Source organism: Chaetodon auriga, chromosome 23 (genome assembly GCF_051107435.1).
Source record: "Chaetodon auriga isolate fChaAug3 chromosome 23, fChaAug3.hap1, whole genome shotgun sequence".
NCBI classification, from domain to species: Eukaryota; Metazoa; Chordata; class Actinopteri; order Chaetodontiformes; family Chaetodontidae; genus Chaetodon; species Chaetodon auriga.
In genome coordinates, this window is record NC_135096.1 from 8586221 (window position 1) to 8607010 (window position 20790).

The window sequence follows — 20790 nt, forward strand, 5'->3', positions numbered from 1 at the left end:
GAAAGATTTGCTTTAAAGCATTTTCTTTGTCTTACTGTCAATCCCAGATGGATCAACAATGTCCTTGGGAGCAATGCCTCAGCATCCAGTAGGGATGGACTGACTTGCTTGAGGGCATCGTAACATGATGCCTAAGGTAAACTGGAAGTATAGTCTTCATAACCACTGGTTTTCATTCTTGTTCACTGCTGTGCTATGAATGTAAGGAGACACTATGACATCAGCCTATGACTTTAACTCAAGTAAGCAAACACGTGACAATCCCAGATGGTTTTTTTTTTTGTTTTGTTTTGTAATCTGGTCAAGTATGAGCACAAAGGTTTTTCCAGACAACTCTTCCACTTGGGTATTATTTAATTAGATCTAAGAAGGTGTTGACAGTCTTCATGTTCAGATCTGAGAAAGTGAATCATAATTTTCTGACTACACACTGTGTGACATGAACACCTGTGTTAAAAAGTTACTTTGCATGCACCAAAAATCAAATCAAACAACTGATTTCAATCTAATTGCATTTTCCTCAGAGTATTTTTAATTTTACACATTCAAAACATGCTGGATTTAGTGAATAAATGAAATTGGCAAGCATGGATGACAAACTATAAAACATAACACTTCTTTTTGCACACTTTAATTATCAGAAAACCAAACAACTTAATCATAATGCAGTATGTGTAATATGAAGTATAAAAACTGGCATGATACATCAGTGTGAATCGTATGACTACATGGCAAGTTGGCCACTGAGTACAATACAGTAAGTGCACATAAGTTAAAACCTGGTGTTATGTCAAATTAAATCAAATTTTCTAGTGCTTTCAAATGGTATATGTTTTCTCATGCAGGCAAACAATTGTTTCAACTTAATCACACAGAACCAAGCAAACCAAAATAAAAAGGAAAACATTCAAACCCCAGTTTAAGATCATAAATCAAGTAAAAACAGACATGTAAATGTATCAGGGTATAGAGTTAGGGTCTAAGGTTTTATTGGATCTCATGGGCAGGACTCAGTAACGAAGGATGGGATGGAGGGTTTAGGGGGTTATCGGGTCAGTCATAGGCATTACTTACTGTAATTTGTGATGGCCTTTGGATTGGGGTGGAGGTGGGCTTAATCATGATGCTACTTGTGATTTTGCTGTTGCCTTTGGCAGTAGGAGTGCTGCAGTTCGCAAGCACCTGAGTCCTTTGTTCCTGGAGTCCAGGTGCGTGGCATGGACTCATTGTTTGCGACGGAGTGCTGATGCTCTGAATGAAGGGGCTCCCTAAGTGAATGTGGATTTTGTTGTCCTCTGTGGTGATGACGTTTGGCCCAGAGCTATTAGACCTCTGGACCTGCCAGTTGGTTTGCCTTTCGGGAGTCACACGGAAGACGGCGTGTCCCCCAACAACCTCTACTGGCTCTGTGGAGAGGGAGCGGTCAGGGGTGCCTGTTGTCACTGACACAATCTGTATAGGTGACATGGCTCTGTCTGGCGTTACAGAGCCACAGGAGTCTGGAGTCATTGCTCTAGAGTACGTAGCCATAGTGAAAGGTGATAGGGCCCTATCTGGTGAGCATGGTTCGTCAGATATGGGCGAACCTTTGGATTTTATTGTTGGGGAAATGGATTTTGCAGTTGGGGATATGGAGGCATTCTGGATGATGGTAATTCTCTGTTTGGGTGGACCTCCACTTGTGGGTATGACGGCAGTGCTGGTGAATGACTGGGTGTTTTCTGTGGTTGGGCTGGTGATCTCTAGTGTTGCTGTGTTATGTCCGTGGTCGGGAGTCACTTTAATGTGCAGAGGCTGCCCAGGACTGTGGGTCAACACGACATCTCCAGGCTGAACATGGTTGCCATTCTGCCGTGGTTGCACTTTACCATTCACCTGAAGGGGGGTGTCTTTGTTTTTGAGGAATGGGACTCGTGCTCTTCTCAGGTTGTTGTTTAGATTGTTTACATTATTGATAAGTGAGGGGCTGCATTTGGTGAGCTGAAGCTCGTTGCTGTAGTTTGCATTATCTTCAGGTTCACTCTCGTCGTACAGCTTCCCATTCACCACAGCGCGTTCCAGTGGTGCCATTGTCTTGCAGTTGGGAGACATGAGGTCAAGTGGCTCTGTCTGAACTTCCTTGGTGGAGACATGGAGGTCTGAAAAGCGTCTTCCATTCATGCCAGGGCGAAGACTTTTGCTGAAACGTCTGTATCTCTCAAGCTCCCTCGTGAGTGTCTCCATTTCTCTGGCCAATTCTTTGTTTCTGACCTCTTGCTGGGTCAGTTTTCTTTGCAGTGTAGAGTGGTCAGTTTTCATGCGGCAAATGGACTCCTCTGTTCCCATGTATTCATGGATTTTCTCTTTCAGAGCTGTGACCTCTCTGGTCAAATGACTCGACTTTGCCTCCTCCTCCTTCAAGCGTTTATAAAGAACATGCTCTTGGTTGCACTCTTTCTTTTCAGCCAGTTGGTACTTTGAAAGTTCTTTTCTGGATATTTCCAACTCCTCCATCAAAGCTTTAGCTTTCTCTTGTTCACTGGTGAATCTTTTCTCCAGCGATTCAAACTCTTCTGTTTTTAAGAGTTCACCTTCGACCACCTTCATGTCCTTTAATTTGCGTCTGAGGCGTTCAACCTCCTGCGTCAAATCCTTTACTTTGTTGTCTTCTTGTTGGAAGCGGTTCGCAATGGGTGTTTTGATATGCTCTTCTTTAGCTTTGTTTCTCATGTGTTCTCTTTCTATATTTTCCAGCGATTGCAACCTTTTCTTCATCATGGTGATCTTAGACTCCAAATCATTGCTCTTTTCCTCCTCATCTCTCAACTTGGCCTTCAGGTCATCCCTTTCCTTTGTAGCACTGCACATTTTCTCTTCCAGCTCAGCCTTTGACCTCAGTGCTTTCTTGCTCTCTTCAATTAGCTTCTCTGTGACTGACGTAACTTTATCCTGTTCAGCCTGAAGTTTACCAGTGCTGTTCTGGACCTTGTTCTCCATTTGCTTTAGCTTCTCTGCCATTGCCTTCCTCTCATCCACTAGCATGACAGTCAGAGTCTTTAACTTGGTTAAATCTTCCTTCAGTGTCAGCTCTGTCTTTCCCAGTTGACTTTCAGCAGCCTCCAGTTCCTTAACCCTGACTTTCAAGACTTCCAGCTCACTGGTCAGAACCTTTGACACTGTCCTCTCCTTCTCCAAGTTACTTTTGAGTGAACTGCATTCTTGTTTGCTCTTGCTGAATGCATCCTCTAATTTCTCTAAGTCCATAATTCTGTGGTTCAGTTTGTCGACTTCAGCCTTCAGGCTCTGGCTTTCATTTGCCTCTTTCTGGAGTTTCTTGTTGAGGTCCCTGCAGTGGTCCTCCATTCTGATCAGCTCCTCGTCCTTTCCCTCCATTTCAAGTACCCTTTTCCGTAACTCTTCAAGCTCTGACATGAGGCTGGAGTTTCCACACTCACCACGGCTAATTTTGTCCCTCAGCTCCTGCAGTTCCTCCTCAGCTCTGCGCAGGGTCTTGTTGGTCTCCTCCAGCTCATCAAGCTGCCTGCTGAGAGTCGACAGTCTCTGGCGCAGCTGCCTGTTTTGGGCATCCTCGCTGGTCAATTTGGCAGTCATGGCCTCTTGTTCCTGATGGTATCGACCGGTTTGGTCACGCAGCTCAGCCTCCAAGCGAAAGACCTTTTGCTCCTCTTCCTGCAGACGGGCATTAGCTGAGCTCAGCTCCTCCTGGGCTTGTGAAGCACTGGCACTCAGTTCTTGGACCTTTGCTATTTGTTGTTTCAGCTGCTCAGTGAGACGCTGCTGTTCATCCACAACCATCAACGCAAATGACTTGAGTTTTGTCAGCTCCTCCTTCAGACTTGAGACTTTTTTATTGTTCTCTTCGTCCTTTCTTTCTTGGTAGGCCTTTTCCTGGTCAATTAACAGCTTCAACCTGTAAAAAATAGAAACAAAGGAAACATGATCTTTAAGCAATCCATTTCAGAACATGTACACAGTAAGTTTATAAGAAAAGAGACAATTTGGCAGTAAATATGTGAATGTTAGTTTTTGTGAAATTGTTATTTTCCCACTGCAAATTTTCATTTTTTGGATCAACTTTCCAGTGAATTTTGGAGCAACACATAGACCTAAAATATTTTCTTAACTTATGTTGAATGCATAGGAAAGGTGCTAAAGAAACTCTACTCCCCCACTGTCATTACCCATTTGGCCCACTTCTCCAAGCACTGACACATCATAAACGCTGTTATTTTCTCTGCATTTCTGAGGAGGACTTAAGTTTTAATGTCATGGAAAATTTAACACATCATAAAAAGCATGACTTTAACTCTCTCAGGTTGGTAGTCTGAAATACCTGTGGTTACTTTTTTTGTTCCCTTGTTGCCAACTAATTCTCTTATGGTTTGGAAACCTGAGTTACTGCTGTAAATATTGGGCCTTGAGTTCAACAATCAGTGAATTTCAAAAAGTTTCCATGGTATCTGAGGGTGTACTGTGTACCATATGGCCGATTACGTCCTGTGAGAAAACAAGTGACTTGCAGCCAAATGTTGATATTGACCTCTCGTAATGATCTTACCAGAAAAGATGAGCAGTACTGTAAAATAACTCTAAGGATGTTTCTCCAGGATCTGTTTGATGAAAGCTACTGTTGTTTAACAGCGTATCTTTCATCAAACATAAACTATGTGTACAAGTATACTCATTGGATGCTGAATAAACACTTAAGCATACATAAAAGGCACATCCTTGAACATGGAGGCAAAGGCTAAGACAAAATCAAATCAGTAAATCAAAAGTAAGTGCGTTCAGACTGGACATCAGCAATATTTTTCTTCAAATGAGGAGCATGTGTGGATAGGATGCAGTTCTTTAAAGATCTTTTAATCAATTTCTGTTTAAATTCACCATGACAGACGAGAAACATCAAAGTCAGTAAAGGGTAATATTTATAACTCCACATCTACTGTCTCGTATTTCTACATACAAAACCCAGATGGGGTACAAAGTACTCAAATGATGTCAAGGTACGCTGCATGTGTGCCACTGGATGCAGTTGCAGCGTTTTACGGACAGTGTGTAGCCGGGGTCAGCGCATCAGGCACATGCATACATCACCAGGCCAGAGTGCCTACAGCCCCCGGGGAAGGTATGTTACGACTGCTGTGTGTGCAGCTGCCAGGCATTTCCACACAGATGGCCCACTGGCATGGAACAATCCTTTAATTAAGGGGTTCCTCGAGTACCAATCCTCCTCCCCCTTACCAAAACCACCACCTACCCTCCCCGTTTTTTTCTTATACATTTAAAGGAATTCCCCCTGCTTAAGGCAATTACAGTCCCACAGAGTTTATACAGAAATCCCCCCACACACACAAACACACACTCTCCGGGATCACTAATTCCACATGTACAGTTGGGTTGTGGGCCATGATGTAAGTGTGGTAGGGTGGGTCACTTCTCAGCAGCAGAGCCTATGTCATTTCTTTCTTCAGTAGCAGCTAAAGGGTGGGAGCGGGTAGGGGGGAGCACATGAGACTGGATCTGAGCGTTGCCATTAGATCCAGACCAAACAACACTCAATAAAATGTCACAAGGATATGCATCAGAATTCATTATTAGTGTGGTTTTTGGTGGATTCAGAGATGTTATGAATTATGCTGTAAACTTTTTTTTATGTAAAATGAAAATAAATGTGTGGTTCAAGCAGGGTCACTCAGAGTTGGACAAATGACAACCAACGCAGCCTGTTATTTGGACAATGGGTACATTTAATAGTTTGAGGACTTGTACTTCAGTAACTCCATTTTATGTCACTTTATAGTTGTACTCCACTGTCAAGCTTTGCTGACTTAAAGTGTGCCCTTTTTACTTACTGGCTGCTAGGAGTGTTGATAAAATATGTTAATCATCTGTCATACTTTTTTCAAGGACTCTGGATAAGAGTGCTGTGCAAAGAAAGTATGCCCACCTTATCTAGAAACATACATGTGTTGAAAAATTGCTTTTTCTTCCAACAGATTGCGTATGTAGAAACACTAAGTTGCTAAGCAAAACCAGCAGACATCTCCTGCAAACTAGCCTGTCGCCTGTAATCACTGTTTATTCAATCTCTTATCTCAGTCCCCGCTGTTTTTCTAGTGATGTCATCAGCCAAAATAGAAAGAGAAATGTACTTTGTGCCCTAGTTGGACTGGAAACTCTGCCTATCAGTCCATTTTGAAATACTTCTTATTCCTGAAGTGACTATTAATCGTGTGTACATGCAAGGGCACTTTGCTCTAATAAAGGCAAATCCTTTGAGAGGAAGCTGCATGGCCCCTATGCCCAAAATACACAGCTTGCCTCACACCAGTGAAATCACTTCTAGCCCTTAATGGGACTATATTGCTCTATTCCCAAAGTATTTTGTGGTACATAAGGAAATGTTGGTCCAGGTCAGTTGTTCCTGAACTTTTTCTCGTCACGGACACACACATAGATGAGTGTATTTGGCCAACAGAGCCACATCTGAGACCATTTTTGTTGTTAGATGTAATTTAGTGCAGACTTGCAAGTCTGCATGTTATAAAATTGGACAGGACAATAGACCTTTAGTGACCTTTGGTAAAAAATATTATCCTGCAGCTGGCCCTGAGCAAATCCACCCTTTATTAAGTAGAAGAAGCTTAACTGACCAGCTTTTGCCATCTAATGTAAGACAGTAGAAGCAGTTGCCATATGTGTTCAGGGAGTGCAAAATATTACTGATGTACATAACATTTGTCCACATGTCCATCCCAATCACTTTTTATCTCAGTGTCAATAGAGAGCAGCCCGTTTGTGCAGACATCCGCACAGCTTGAAAGAACATTATTTTGGGGGAGTAAATTGTAAAGTGCTGCACATAAAGCTGGTGACATAGTAGTTTCATGGCTATCAACATTACAAGATACCTTACCACCCACTCTGCAGCCTGTACAACCTTTGCACCAGGCGCCAATTTGCAGGCTGGTTTCCCCTAAAAACGGATGCGTGACCACCACCGCGAGTCGTTAATGTGTCATGGAAAAATAGGAGTCATTTGGTGAGTTAGGGTGCTAAAGTGGGATATCTTAACTTGACAGGATTGTTTCTGGCTTTGTTGCAAATATAATTTAGTAAGCTAACATAAATGGCATTAAAAAAAGAAAAGGAAGCATCCAGTTGGGAGCAGTCAGCCAAGCCTATGAGGGAGTCACACCAGCACACCATTACAGTTTTACAGAGGGCTTCCCTCTCTTTACGTGGCTCCCTAAGCTGGAAACTGTGGCTCACCCGCTGCTTAAAGCTGTGTTACACGTTCCATATGTCAGGGCTGCTGTGCCATTTCCTAACCACAGGTGATTAGGTCATGTATGTACAGGCCGATATATATCCTGTGCACACACATGCGGCCACCTCTGCTTTAACTTGTGCATGGTGGACCGATGTGGGACAGAGTTTGAAGGGAGGACGCTGATGGATGCACTGCATAGACTGTATTTAAAGTCCGCACAGGCCAAGTGATATGCCCCCAGAGTGCAATCAACGTGTAAAATATGTAGGTCTGATATTTATTAACTTCCTGGTGGTGGTTATATGCTTAATGTGGTGGTGTGTTACCAAAAGAGACCTAGAGGTGAGTGTCCTGAAGAGTTTTCTTTTTTGTGTGTGAATAAATTAGATTATACAGTGGCTCCAAAATGCTGAACATACTGAAATGCACACAAATACAGCTTTCTTTAAACATAGCTGCTGTTTACATCAAAGAAGCTCTTGAGATGACTCCTAATTTCATTAATATCAGCGTCATTAATGTAGTAAATGTTCATGGTAGCAGTAATCAGAGCAGATGTCCACAACCACAGTTAAACGGCGAACACAAGAAATTCATCTGACCGTAACAAGCCAAAAGCACTTGAAACTTTAAAATACTAAATGCCTCTTTGATGCCGTCCTAAAACGTAACGACCTACACATTCAGTAGTATATTCACAGAATATGTGTCTGTACATGTGTGCTATGATCCTTGAACGATGAATTCTTGGCCGCTTGTTTGTGCCAAAACTAAGTTGGCAGTATTTCTACAATTATGTTATCTCGACAAATCCCTGCACAGTAAATTTAAGGGGCCATACATGTGACATGCTCAACACCACTTTCCGACAAAGACTGAGCCTCATTACTGTGTAAACAGTTTATGTGTTTAGTGAAGTTTGCGAAGGCAGACCACAGATTCTGACTCCGAGTGTAGCTGTAATGAATTAAAATGTTGCTCAGCATTTCTTAATAGAAATGTACAATTGAATTAAGAGTGAAATGAAACTGATATGATACAAGCCCTTAATAAAGTTCCCACTAAAGTTTATAAATAAATTTTATATATTTTTTGGACTTGGACATCTCCAGATTTTGTCAAATAACTTGAGGTTCATTTGAAATGTTGGATTTGCTCACTTGGGAAACGTTATTCTACTGAGTTACGATCATGACACAGAACGTAGCAGCTTTAAAGCCAAAAAGAAGTGCTGTTAAAATAAATACGTCATGAAAGTTAGTGTTACAAAGTACACAAGAACACCAGCACATAATGATGCGGCCGTGAACATCTGTACATCTCCAAGCCAATCACGAGAGCGACAACTCTTTCAGAAGTTTTAACGTTTTTTCCCCCGGACTCAGAGTTTTGTAGTAATATTCAGTGTGCCTACCTGTGCCAAAGGCTTTCCCAGCTTCACTGCCATGAGCTCATTATCTTGCCGTACAACACCAGACCCTCAACTCTTCTCTCTGTGTGTGTCTCACTCTCTGAGTAGCTGTAATGTGGGCATTCCTACAGTCAGACCAAACAATAAGGGATGTGCTCCCTGCCTATGGACCATTACATCATCAACATGTCCTTATATGGAGCTTTGCATTGCAGAGGCTCGCAAGAAGGGGGTGTGCTTGCTCGTATGTGTGACTGTGCAGTGTGTACATGTGTGTGCGCATGTCTGAGTGTGTGAGCGGGTCTCCTTCAGTAACTGTTTAACTAAAGGATGTGGCAGCGAAGAGGGGAAGGTTTTTCTTGACGTATGTAATGTGTGAAATATCTGCCTGGTCTGTCACTGCTCTGGAGGCAGGGCAGTAGGTGAAGAGAGACACGGAGTTTGAGTTACAGTATTTGCTCCTGGCTCTTGTCAACATAAGTCATTTATGCAGCCAAGGAGGAGGAAAAAAGAATCAGCTTGCAAAGTTATTAAGAAATTCTTGGATGAGGATTTGTAATTGAGACCAATGCTAAAGAACAAGACAAGACGTGTAACACATATCTTTGACATGTGAAATGCACATTCGCAGCCCACACATGAGAGATCCCCTGACATTTTGACAGTTTCGCTGAAATGGTTTGTTAGCAATACCATTTCCGATTGAGACCTTGGAGTGCTGGTAGCCACTAGCTGGCAGGTAGCTGCACCCTCTTGGTCTCACTGAGGAATGCTAACATGCTAGGGATGTTGTTCTGGCGCCAGGAATTCATCTTTTCTCTCAATATGGTCGGCTTACACAGACTCCATTTATACCATAGTACTTGTCTTTACAGTGACATTTGATACATTATGTTGATATACATCAGTTCTTGAGCAAAAGTTGAAATACTACAATGTAAAATGTAAAGTAATAGCCCTGCATTTAAATGTATGACAGAGGTTAAAGTACAAAGGCATTTTTTTAACAATGCTAAAGTAGCAAAAGGACTGACAATCCAGAATGGCCCCTTTCATTAGTCAGAGCCATATCATTGTTTTTTCATAAATACAACCTTTTCCATTTTGGAAAATATACACAATAATCTTCCAGCAGCTATAATGCTCACACTTTATATCATTTTTTACTTTACGCTAAGATAAGCTAACTGTCTCATCGCTCCACCTTCATGTATAACAGACATGTACGAGAGAGGGATCAATCTTCTCATCTGACTTTCACCAAGAAAACAGGTTGCTGTAATGGATCTAATTTGAACAAACCCAATCTATGACAGGGCATCATGTGAAATAAGATGATCGCATGTTTTGTATGTATATAATCTTAATCTACTAAGTAATGAGTTACTAGAGTGGTCAAACAACTGGTGTAAAAAGTACAGTTTTCTTTCTGAAATGTAGTGGAAAAATTGTCCCTTAAAATTGCACTTAAGCTCAGTACTTGCGTACATGCCCTTTGATACTTTCCTCCACTGATACACAGTTACTTATTGCAGCAAACCTGGTGAGAATCTCTGAAGCGAGGGTTGGGTAGTTAAACATCTTACGTGCGGGTGTAAAAGTGGCTTTTAGCTAATAGCTCCACAAACAAAATAATGGATCTTCCGTGCAGCAGTGTAATCACAGCTTAAGATAGCACACATTGCTCTTTATCAGTGGCGCTTTGTTCACTTCACAATGCCTCGGTCTTAACGCTCATTATCAGACAGCTCATACATTTCTCAAGCTATAGCTGCTGACTAAATCCATCTTTCAGATGTCTTAACATTGTGCGTCATCTGTTGTCAAATGATGGGAGCAAATTTTTCAAGATTTTTCGGGGAGGTTAATGCTCTGCTGCCAGGGTCTCTATTGTTCTGAGAAAAATGTGCCCTGTTTATTCAAACAATGGGACTGGTGGCACTGAATGGTGCAGAATTATATCAGCAAAACGATGCAACAACAGCTGGACCTTATGTTTGGTGCGACAGTGCATGACGTGGAAGAAGGCAACAAATTAGTCACATATACATATCAGTTTGGAAAACACAGTGTTTTCTGTCACTATGTGCTTTCAGGCAGTTCTAATTGATTCCAGCTATGCGAGTAAATGACAAGGGCAAGACTCTTCCTGTCTCCTGCCCACTAAATAAAATATGTCATGGCTTCACATTGGCTTAGGTTACTAAATGTTATGAGCTTTGCCAAACAAGCCGAGGGACACAGAGATTTGCTGGATTAAACACATCATACGTCTTTGACCAATACAGTGACGCAGGTTAAACACGCAAGGGTCAATCATCCAACATCCAACAACATTTGCCAACTCTAAGCGGCACAATTACAAGCCCTTGGTTGTCCCCGTTGTGTGATCATTAATTTCCAGCTTTAAAGGATGTAATTACACATCAAGCTTACGATAATGATAGGAAGCCAGGCTGGCATGTTCAGATTCAGTCGTCCACAAGCATCTACCAACCAACCTCTGGACAGCTTTGAGTCCAGAAATGTAAAACAGAAATCTTCTATCTCTGGCCAACAGTGTACCCCAAGCAAATTTAATTAGGTGTTGTCAAAATGCTGACAAATACAACAAATGCCAGCATACACACTCAGACTTAAAGTCTGTTTGTTTAGTGGCAGATGGAGCAGCTTTTGTGAGTCGCAGCAGGAGCCAAACACGACTTGCAAATTCCTAAAAAGAGGTAAACCGAAAACATGTGGCCTGAAGACTTATGTAAAAAAAAAAAAAAAAAAAAAATGCAATTAATTAGTGGTTTTGACCAGTTGGAGGAGACTGTTGTTGGAGGATAATGAAGGATGAAGGATGACCAGCTTGTGCAAACAGCGCCAATAGAAGCCAAAGATAGCATTTATTTTTGGTCAGGAACTCGCCATGCTGCCTATGCAAACACAATTTTGATTTTGTTTGGAGAATACTGCAAGTCTTAAACTTGTTATGCAACACTGAACACTGATGGGGCAGACTTTCCTATGGTAATTGTCACATCTGTTGTTGACAGCCAAAGGCCAGAGGAGCAGAGGCTGGAGGAGTTGGGAGCACAACCAGAATGACATGGCTGAGCTCCCTGCTGAGACTGAACTCTCAACTCTTTCCTCTCAAAGAGACCAATTCCTGTGTCCACTTGAAAGCATTACAACTCGATTGCTGAGGGGAGACTATTTCCTGAAGCACTCTGAGGTCTTTCAAGTAGCATTGTAGTGTTTTGCCACAAGGCCACTGGAACTGGCAAACTAGTGCACACTTGGGTGAAGCAGGATTGAGTTCAGGCAATGTGAAAATTTCACAATGCGCAGACTCAGAGTTCAACAACTGCCCGCTGAGCCCCAACTCTAAACTATGATGTATTTCGGTTTTGTGCTCTCTCCCATTTGCTTGCAACAAACTGTTTGTTCTTGGAACAAACAATTCGGTCATCCAAAATTAGATTCTATTTCTGGATCTGGACATATTCATGCACTGTACACATGAAACAGATGTCGCGGATCAAACACAAGATCAGGCCACACAAACATGTTTGCTGTGACAGGCCTCTGCCAAATGACAAATAGTTGGGAGATGAAGATATATTATGTAACCTCTATGGGATGACTATAGCGCTGACAATACACAGAAGAATGTCGAGGTTTGGGATTTGGTTGCATGAGCAACGTGTGCGGTTCGGCAAAGCAGTTGTTAAATCTCCGAGGCACGGCCTTCCGGCATTTCAACACGCTGCCATGTTCTTCTGAGCTGGAACTTCCTGGAAAGTCTAAGAGTACAAATGACAAAACATGAGCAACATGGCTGACAGTAAGGGTTTATCTGCTTTCGGAGCAGCAGATGATTTGTCATTGGAGAAACTAGTCTGTTTACTGTCTAACTTTAGCCTTGTTTCCATTAGTGTATTTTCTTGTGCATTTTGAAGCACTCTATTGGAAAAGGTTGATGGAAACTACAAAATTTGAAGAAAAAAAAACCCTCAATATTGCTAAACAGTTTTGTCTTGTCAAACTTTTTTGACTAAATTCTGATGTACTGAACATTGAACTCTCGTTAAGTTATTTCTGCTGACGCTGTTATCTCGTATATGGCGGCTGGTTTTGTTTTTTGTCTTCTTGTTTCGTCTTTTTTGCGATTTATTGGCGCTTTGCAAAAAAACTGGTTTTGTTTCCAGGTCGCGACCTCTACTTCTTCTACGCTGTTTGTTTCAGCCATGCATAACGTAGCCTGTACAATGGAAACAGACTTGGCGAATAAATCATGACGCACGTGAAGCTTCCGCTCCACTGAAGAGATGCTAAATGGCGGCAGACAGAAACATCAGATCTGTGGAGACCAATGACAAGACTAACGTTTTCCAAATTACTACATGAAACAAACAGTAATACCATAATGCCATCACATTTTCCACGTCGTTTTCAAACACTTGAGGTTTGACTGGCGCTCTTGTTGTGTCCTTGTCTGCCATGCGTTCTGCAAGAATGAATGCCTTTTATCTCCATACACTGAACTCCTGAGGTTCAACATAACAGCAGTGGATAGAAACATTGATGCAACCTGTCATTTGGCTGTTTTCTGGAAAGTGAGTTAAAATCAACAATGCATTTGGTGGGAACTTGACTTGCATCTCAGATTAGCCGAGCAACATGTTGACAACAACACATTGGACTATATTGGATCTGAATGCCTGCATGGACCTCAAAGACTTGGCTTCTACTTTTAAGGTTATGTGAGTGAACACATGATATGGGATATCCTTGATTTCTGTTACTTACACAGAGTCTGACCGAATGTGATGAAAAGTCCAGCTGTCATACAATTGCACTGAAGTGTTGCGAAAGCATGCAGGGAAAGACACGTGTTCGGGTTTGTGTGTGTGCACCGGCTGGTACCTGATATCTAGCATGAATCTGATAAACCATAAATATCCAAACCAGATGGAAACAAGAAATATCGCAGAGTGTGCTAGGTTTTCCCACCTCTGCGAGAGCTACAGGAGTGATTGTGTGTCTGACACACATTTGGACGTTTGTTGCCTGTAGCATTACGTCTGAGTTAAGGATCTGATCAGCTGTCTGGATGCAGCAGAACCAGACAAAGTCGGAGACAAAAGCACACACTCACCCTCTCCACTGAGTGTGAGTTTGTGCTTGGTGTGATTCCTGCTGTACATCAGACAAACCGCCTGCCTGCAGCCGCCGCAGACGAGGCCCGGTCTTGCCCCGTGCACTCAGCCCAGGGGCTGATTACCTGACATACATACATGACATCATCGGCTTGTAATCAAATCCATATGTCTCCTTCCCTCTTCCCCCTCTCTCGGTCTATCTCTATCTCTCGCTGGAATCCTTTCACTCTTTTTATCTTTGTCTCCGCATTCCTCTTTCTGTTTGTTTATCCCTTGTCCCTCTCTCTTGTCTTTCTCCTTCTCCATTTTTTTCCTCTGTCTCTTGTTTCTGATGTCAGCCTGGGCCTCAGCATGGGCTTCACTGTTAAAATGGAACGTGAATTTGATTACCAGGCTAAAAACCCTCATGAGGTCGTTTGCTGGCCTTTTATGGCCAAAATCTGTCTTTTATGGCCATTCTCTGGCTGAAGACCTTTTGTTCGTAGTTGTGATGACATGTTGTACACTCCAAGCAGTTGTAATTGCCCGTTAGTGGTGGGCTTGATTCATCTGTGTTTGTGTTCTCCCTCTTAATCCTGCGTTCTCTCATTTTCTTTATTGTCGTCATGAATTTATCTCTTTTGCATGCCGTTTCCTTTAATTGACCTGAAAATGTTTTAGTCGGTGCACCCCATATCTATGCCTGGCAAAAGGTGGTTTTTGTGTCTGTCTTTTGATTTAAAAGTGAGAGTGGGGGATGACCTTGACCTTTCACCGCCCCCTTCTGCCAGCTGTAACCCTCAGGGAGGTTTGTAGGCATGTGTGCTCCCCTCTTAAAGACAAAAAATGCCATTTTATTTGGTTGTTTTTCTTCTCCAGATACTTGTCACTCACAAAACCTTCTACATTTTCTTCATTGAAATTTGCTAATACCTGACAAGGCGTTTAAAGGGAAGGACTCAGAGTAAATGGAAATCCAAACATATGTGTTCTTTTCCATTGATTCTGAATGTCTCCATAACTCACTTTGACTTCACAAAACAAGGATTTCAGTCTCATGCAACCTCAAGAAACCTAATAGAGTATCAATCTCCAGCTTCATTGTTTGTCTTTGTTTGTATCTGGACGGTTAGATGTTTATTTTATGATTAGAAAAAATCGATGTAACTGTTCACAACACATACAAATGCACAAACAAACCAACTTCGAAATGTCTGTAAAAACTCATTCTCTCCTTAAAGCCATTTCAGTGGGTTGAATAAGTGAGACAGACTCTTTCGATGTGGTGGAGGTGCAGCACAGCCTATTTTTCCTAGTTCTTAGTAGAATAGACTTGTTGTTCTTTCCCACCTCCAGCGATAGGAACAAATAGTTCCCTATGCCCAACTGCATAACGAATGAATCACGTCATCCCACCATGGAGTGATATAAGATTATAGGCAGGAATCAATCTTGCAGCCTCAGATTGAAGGGCTGGACCAGGTAGACAGGCTGTAATTTACAGTCTAACAACAGCTATTGCCTAACAAAGGATCACACTTGTAGTGCGAAAGTAGAGGTGTGTACATGTGTTTGTGTGTGCGTAGGGCAGGGCGGGCGTGTGTCTGCTGCCCTCAATTGGTACAGCTGATAATCATTACCCCTGTAGCGCTTTGGACTTTGATGTAAATCGCAAACACTTAAGGAGGATGTTCCGATCGCTGTTTGCACAGACATAGTGGATTTCAAAGCCCCAGGGCCACCCATCAACCACCAGTTATTACATGCACAGTGTGGCAAGGCCGATTCATGAAGGATCATAGACAGCAAACACAGAAATCACCATGGGAATGTATCAGTAAAGTGTTCATATTCCATTTGTCCAAACTTGCATCACATCTGTTTATTACTACTAATAATGACTGCAGCATGATTGCACTTTCTTCTGGTGTTGTTGTTGTTTAGGTTGTTGTTGTTTAGGCACTGGCAGCACTTGGTTAAGGTTCAGGAAACATCATTGTCTTGGTTTGACACAGAAAAAAGTCTGCAGTGACTGTAGAGTATTTAACATTATTACGATTCTAAAATTGGATTGGATTCATCCTGGAATTGTCAATGAGAATTGGTTTCTTGTATTCAGTCGGGTTACACTGACTGGGAGGTGTGTTTTAATTTTAATTTTAGCAATCACAATTTGTATTTTTTTTTTTTTTTTTTTTCAAATTAGCTGAGCTCTAGTCTACCCCTGTAGTCCCCTTTAGACTGCAGAAATACCCCCTGGAGTAGGAGTACCCCTGGGTGGGAATCACTGCCTTACAGCATCTATTTAAGCAAACTGAGCTTCAGAGCCAGACTCCTGCCATTTAACTCCCACAAGTACATGGTTCTGATTCCATTAGGCTTCACACCCTGCTGTAACAATGACAATAGATTAACGAAAGAACACAGATCTTATAACTTGGCAGCAAATTCACAGGAAGAAGGGAAATGATATACACACACACATACACGCACTAATCAGTCCAGCTGTCAGGTGAGCAGGGTGGATCTGCCTCCAGAGACTCTTTGATGGTTTCCTGATGGATTAGCATTGATCTCAAACAGTCCGTGGAGGCGTGCAAGAGTGGCTCTTTAATCAGATTTCAAGGGGCTGAGCTTTCTCAAGTCGTCAAGTCATAAAACCTGAAATGTTCCCTGCCATTTTTCACACCTGTGTGCTGTTAATCTATTCTTTTGAGCTGTAAAAGCTGTATTTTCACATCTCCCTCATGAACATCCACATCACAGCCTCATCTCTGTCCTAATCAGCCTCTCAGCCTGCACCAAAACAAAGGTTGTATTTACGCAGCTAAAGATAACTGCACTTCAAAGCCCTCGGTGCTGAGACTGTGTTTAAGGGGGAGCATACATGTCGAAGTGCCGGTTCAGCCCGGAAAATTACAATGTGACGACCAGCCAATGGAGTGAAGTACCAAGGAAATGCATGTAGTATTTTATTTGAAATTTGTTCCATTTGAATTCAGTGGACTTGAAGTAAACAGCTGATCTCTCCAGGCTAATATAGATTTCACTTAAACCACCTACTCAATTCGACACACATTGTCTTAACAGCTTGGGACAAACACATTTCTGTTGAATATTAGGCCCACAGCATGTGTATCCAACTCCTCTCTAGATATCTGTCCCATTTACTCATTCTCTGACTTATCTACAAACACTGTCCAGCATCTTTAAACACAGGAAATGGGTTTCCTAATCTGGTCATCCTTTCACAACTGCATTAGTGGAAAAAAAAAAATCCCAGTCCTGTGCAAATTTGACTCGGGGTGTCATCACATTGCTGTTGTTGAGCCAGAGGAGAGTTTGGATGAGCTGCAACAAGTTAGACAAAAAAGAAAAGTATTTTTCTTTACGTAACAGGCATGAGAACACACTTTTGGCATTTAGGTAGTAAACCTCATCATGCTAGTTGAGAGATTTACTTGTGAAAAACACTGTGTACAAATTTGTGCCTATGTAGGGTGTTTAGCTGGCCCACAGGAGTTCTTGCTCCAGCCTTTGTAATAACAATTTAGTGTGTTTCGTTCCCAGACATTTACTGCCGTGGTACCAAATTAGCGATCTTAAATAATGTCTGGCAAGTCTTCCTCTTGAGGTAATACCAGGCTAAAGGAGGCTGCTCACCAAGGCAATGGCAACGTTAGCCATCGGGACAGTGTTAGCACAGACATGCTAACTCCAGGCTACACGAAGGAGCTGACTGATGCAATCAGACCTGATGTTTCATCCAAGAGACAAGAGGAGTTGACGGAGCTTCGGAGCTGTGTAACTCAACTGCAGACAAAAGAACAAGAAGCCACAACAAGGCTCGGTGTAAAAACATACAAGTGGTGGGGGTCCCAGGAAAACTTCAACAACAGGTTTTTGAAGAGGACAGTTTCTTTGTGAGCCTGAAGTTGTCACCACAAGATGCCCTGCAGAGAACAATGACTGCCCATGTGCATCACTAAAAGACAGAGGAACTGATTTCTAGGCTTTCCTGCTGAAAAATTGAACAGGCCAGCTTTCTAACAGAAAGATCACATCCTTCCCCGATTTCAGTGTGGACCTGCTGCGTATGAGGGATAAATTCAGCCCAGTGAAAAAGCAGCCGGACCAGGCTGGTATAAACTTTTCCTTTGTAAACCCTGTGACACTTCTTCTTCAGCTGAACCAAACGTAACTTAAATTTACCTACACCTCGGTTGGACTGATTTTAGACCAGCAATGAGCAATTGTTTTGCATCCAAGTTCCAATTTTCTGAGATGTCAGATCTCACAACATCGATCATTTCTCACCTTTGTTGGACTTTGATGTTTTTACTGAGGTGAGAGTGGCTGTTCACATATGAATATGGTCATGAACAGTAGAAACATTAAGAAAAGTCTCTGGAAAACTTTCACCTTGGCATGAAGATTCTGCCAAAGTCAAGAGCTAAACAGGTGTTGCAGCTAATTTCTGTTAAAAGTGGTCCCAGAGGAAATTTCCATCTTGAGTCAATGCAGCCTAAAATCTGAGTTTTCACTAAACTGAAGCATCACTTGCACACTATGTAGAACGAAGCTCTGTTAGAACAAGCACATAGCTGTTCTGTGAGTTATCTATAAAGTAAGAATAATACAGACTGTAGTTGCCAGGTCACAGAATGCCAGTATGCTGTTATATCAGCCATGTTTTCATTCGGTGTGTATCTAAAATGAGAGGTTGTAGACTTTTGAATGTGTCCTTTCTCTCCCTGTCAATTATAATTTCTACTTCCTGATCCATCTATCTGTGTCCATCTTCCTTCCACCATCTCTGTCTGTGTGCCTGTCCTTTTATCTGTCTGTGTCGCCACAGTCTCTCTCTCTGTAGACGACACACCCCTGACAAAACTCAGCAGATGTACTCATTCGTCATGTATCTGAACCCTCTCATAACGACTTGGCTCCTTGGCTTCTACAGAAGAGCAAGACCTCAGACAACACACATCATTTTTCAGAAGTAATGGCTCACATGTGAGGGGATTAGAGAGATGAGGAAGAAATGACAGGTGATCTGTTACATTTACTGCAGAAATGCTATCACATTACAGTTGATAAAAAGATGGGCAGCTGTTACACTGTTTGTATGAAGGAACTTCGGCAAGTTGTCAGACGTAAATGAAAAACTAGGTTCTTTCCTTCCAGCGCGCACCAATCAACCCATGTTACATAACAGATCCATGTGAGTGTAACCTACAATCTCTAGAATATATTTGTTGTGAAAAGACCAAGCCAACAACGAGTTTCCACCAAAAAGTCTTGTTGTTGTATATAAAGCCTGACGTATCTTATTCCACTGTGCCATGGAGCTGAAGATGCTGCGTTGATGGGAGAGTCTTACTTATCAGTGTGATGACGTCACATGAAGTTTAGCAGAACATTCATGAATTTGACAGCTCATTAGATGCCAGCTGTTTATAATATTATGAGGAAGGATTTTACTGGTTTGAGAAGTTCTTAGTGGCTATCATTTTGTCTGATGTGATGACGATTGCTCGATGCCAAACTCCCCATTCAGATGAACAAGCATTTGTTTTGGTTACCTGTTTTTTTGCACGTGCTACTGGCAGTCTGCAGCTTGCATTAGAAATTTTACACCAATTCCAAAAAGGCTTGGACGCTATGTCACCTTTTTGACATCTACTCAACTGAAAACAGTACAAAGACAACATATTTAATGTCTGACCTCATCAGCTTCATTGATTTTTGTCAATATCTGCTTATTCTGAATTTGATGCAGCAACACGTTTCAGACACGTTGGGACAGGAGCAACTAAAGACTGGGAAAGCAGGTTGATTGGAAACAGGTGATAGCATCATTATTGGTATAAAAGGGGCATCCTGGAAAGGCTAAGTCATTCACAAGCAGGGATGGAGAGAGGTTCACCACTTTGTGAACACATGATTGTATCAAGGATATTACTGCATGGACTCATGAACACTTTGAAAAACTGTTCATGCTGAACCATGCTTTAGTCACCAGACAGACACCAACACATTGGTGTACTGGAGAAGAGTTGAGTGATGGACTGTGACCCTGAAGAAACCACTGCCTATTGACAACTTCCCTTACATGGTTTATTAGAAGCGTTGTTCCTGCCTTTCACCCTCTCTCTTGCACTCTTTGTCCCTTCCTCTCTCTTCTTCTTCTTCTTCTTCTCCCTCTCGTCTTGTCTTCCTGCCGTTCTCTCAGCCTTTCCAGCTGCTGGCTCACCCTGGATCCTCCCACTCGCTGCTCACCTCTTTGTGTTCGGGAGGAATGTAAATGATAGTGATTGGGGATGTGGGGTGTGACGCTGGAATTTACTTAAGTGAGACAGAGCTGTGATGGACTGTGAGTGTGCGATCGTCTGTCTTCGCGGGTGTGTTAGGGTGACATCACTCCCCTCCCAGAGCGCTGAGAGGGAATGAGACCTTGGCTGGGTGGAGGTTTGGGATCCTACACACAAGCTCCCTCCATTGTCTGCTCACTTCCTGTCGAGGCGTACAGCTTTCATTCCGGCAATCACTTGGCAACTAGCTTCAGATTGTCTCTGACTCTGAATTAAAGTGAGGAGAAGCAGACTGAGGCTCATACCAATTAGCCTGCACGTCATCGCTTCCATTTCCCATGGATTGATTTAGGTCATCCCCACATCTGTATCTGTTGTCTCAACATTTCATCCCTCAAGTTTTTTCCTGGCAGTGTGTCCTGTGTTTTATCCATCAGTGCACAAAATGATTTGGTTTCATTTTGGTGTTGACTGATGCAGATATCTTGAGTTAATCCCTCGGATGCTTGATTGCTTGATTGCGCTCCTTATTACTCCTCATTATCTACATCATTGCATTCTGTCTGTCATGGGTTTTAAGTTGTATGTTTTTTTCAGTGTGTGGAAATGCTATTAGTATCCATGCTGTTCCACTCCAGGACATCAGTGTTCATTATAGTC

At 42.3% G+C, this 20790-nt stretch overlaps 2 protein-coding genes across 3 annotated transcripts in view; one reads left to right on the forward strand and one right to left on the reverse strand.

The window, feature by feature from the left end:
* Positions 1-20790, forward strand: part of ect2l (epithelial cell transforming 2 like) — a 105506-nt gene that overhangs the window by 14843 nt on the left and 69873 nt on the right. The gene's annotated exons all lie outside the window — the stretch shown is intronic.
* Positions 1-20790, reverse strand: part of filip1l (filamin A interacting protein 1-like) — a 71068-nt gene that overhangs the window by 4781 nt on the left and 45497 nt on the right. The window contains exons 1-2 of one of the 2 annotated variants that reach the window (XM_076723562.1): positions 8691-13026; positions 1075-3910 (exon numbers count right to left, since the gene is read on the reverse strand). In XM_076723562.1, the coding sequence (XP_076579677.1) occupies positions 1075-3795 (2721 nt within the window). In that variant the 5' untranslated portion in view covers positions 3796-3910; positions 8691-13026. Of the gene's footprint in view, positions 1-1074; positions 3911-8690; positions 13027-20790 lie in introns of those variants that run through there. The other variant, XM_076723561.1, reaches the window with a different exon arrangement.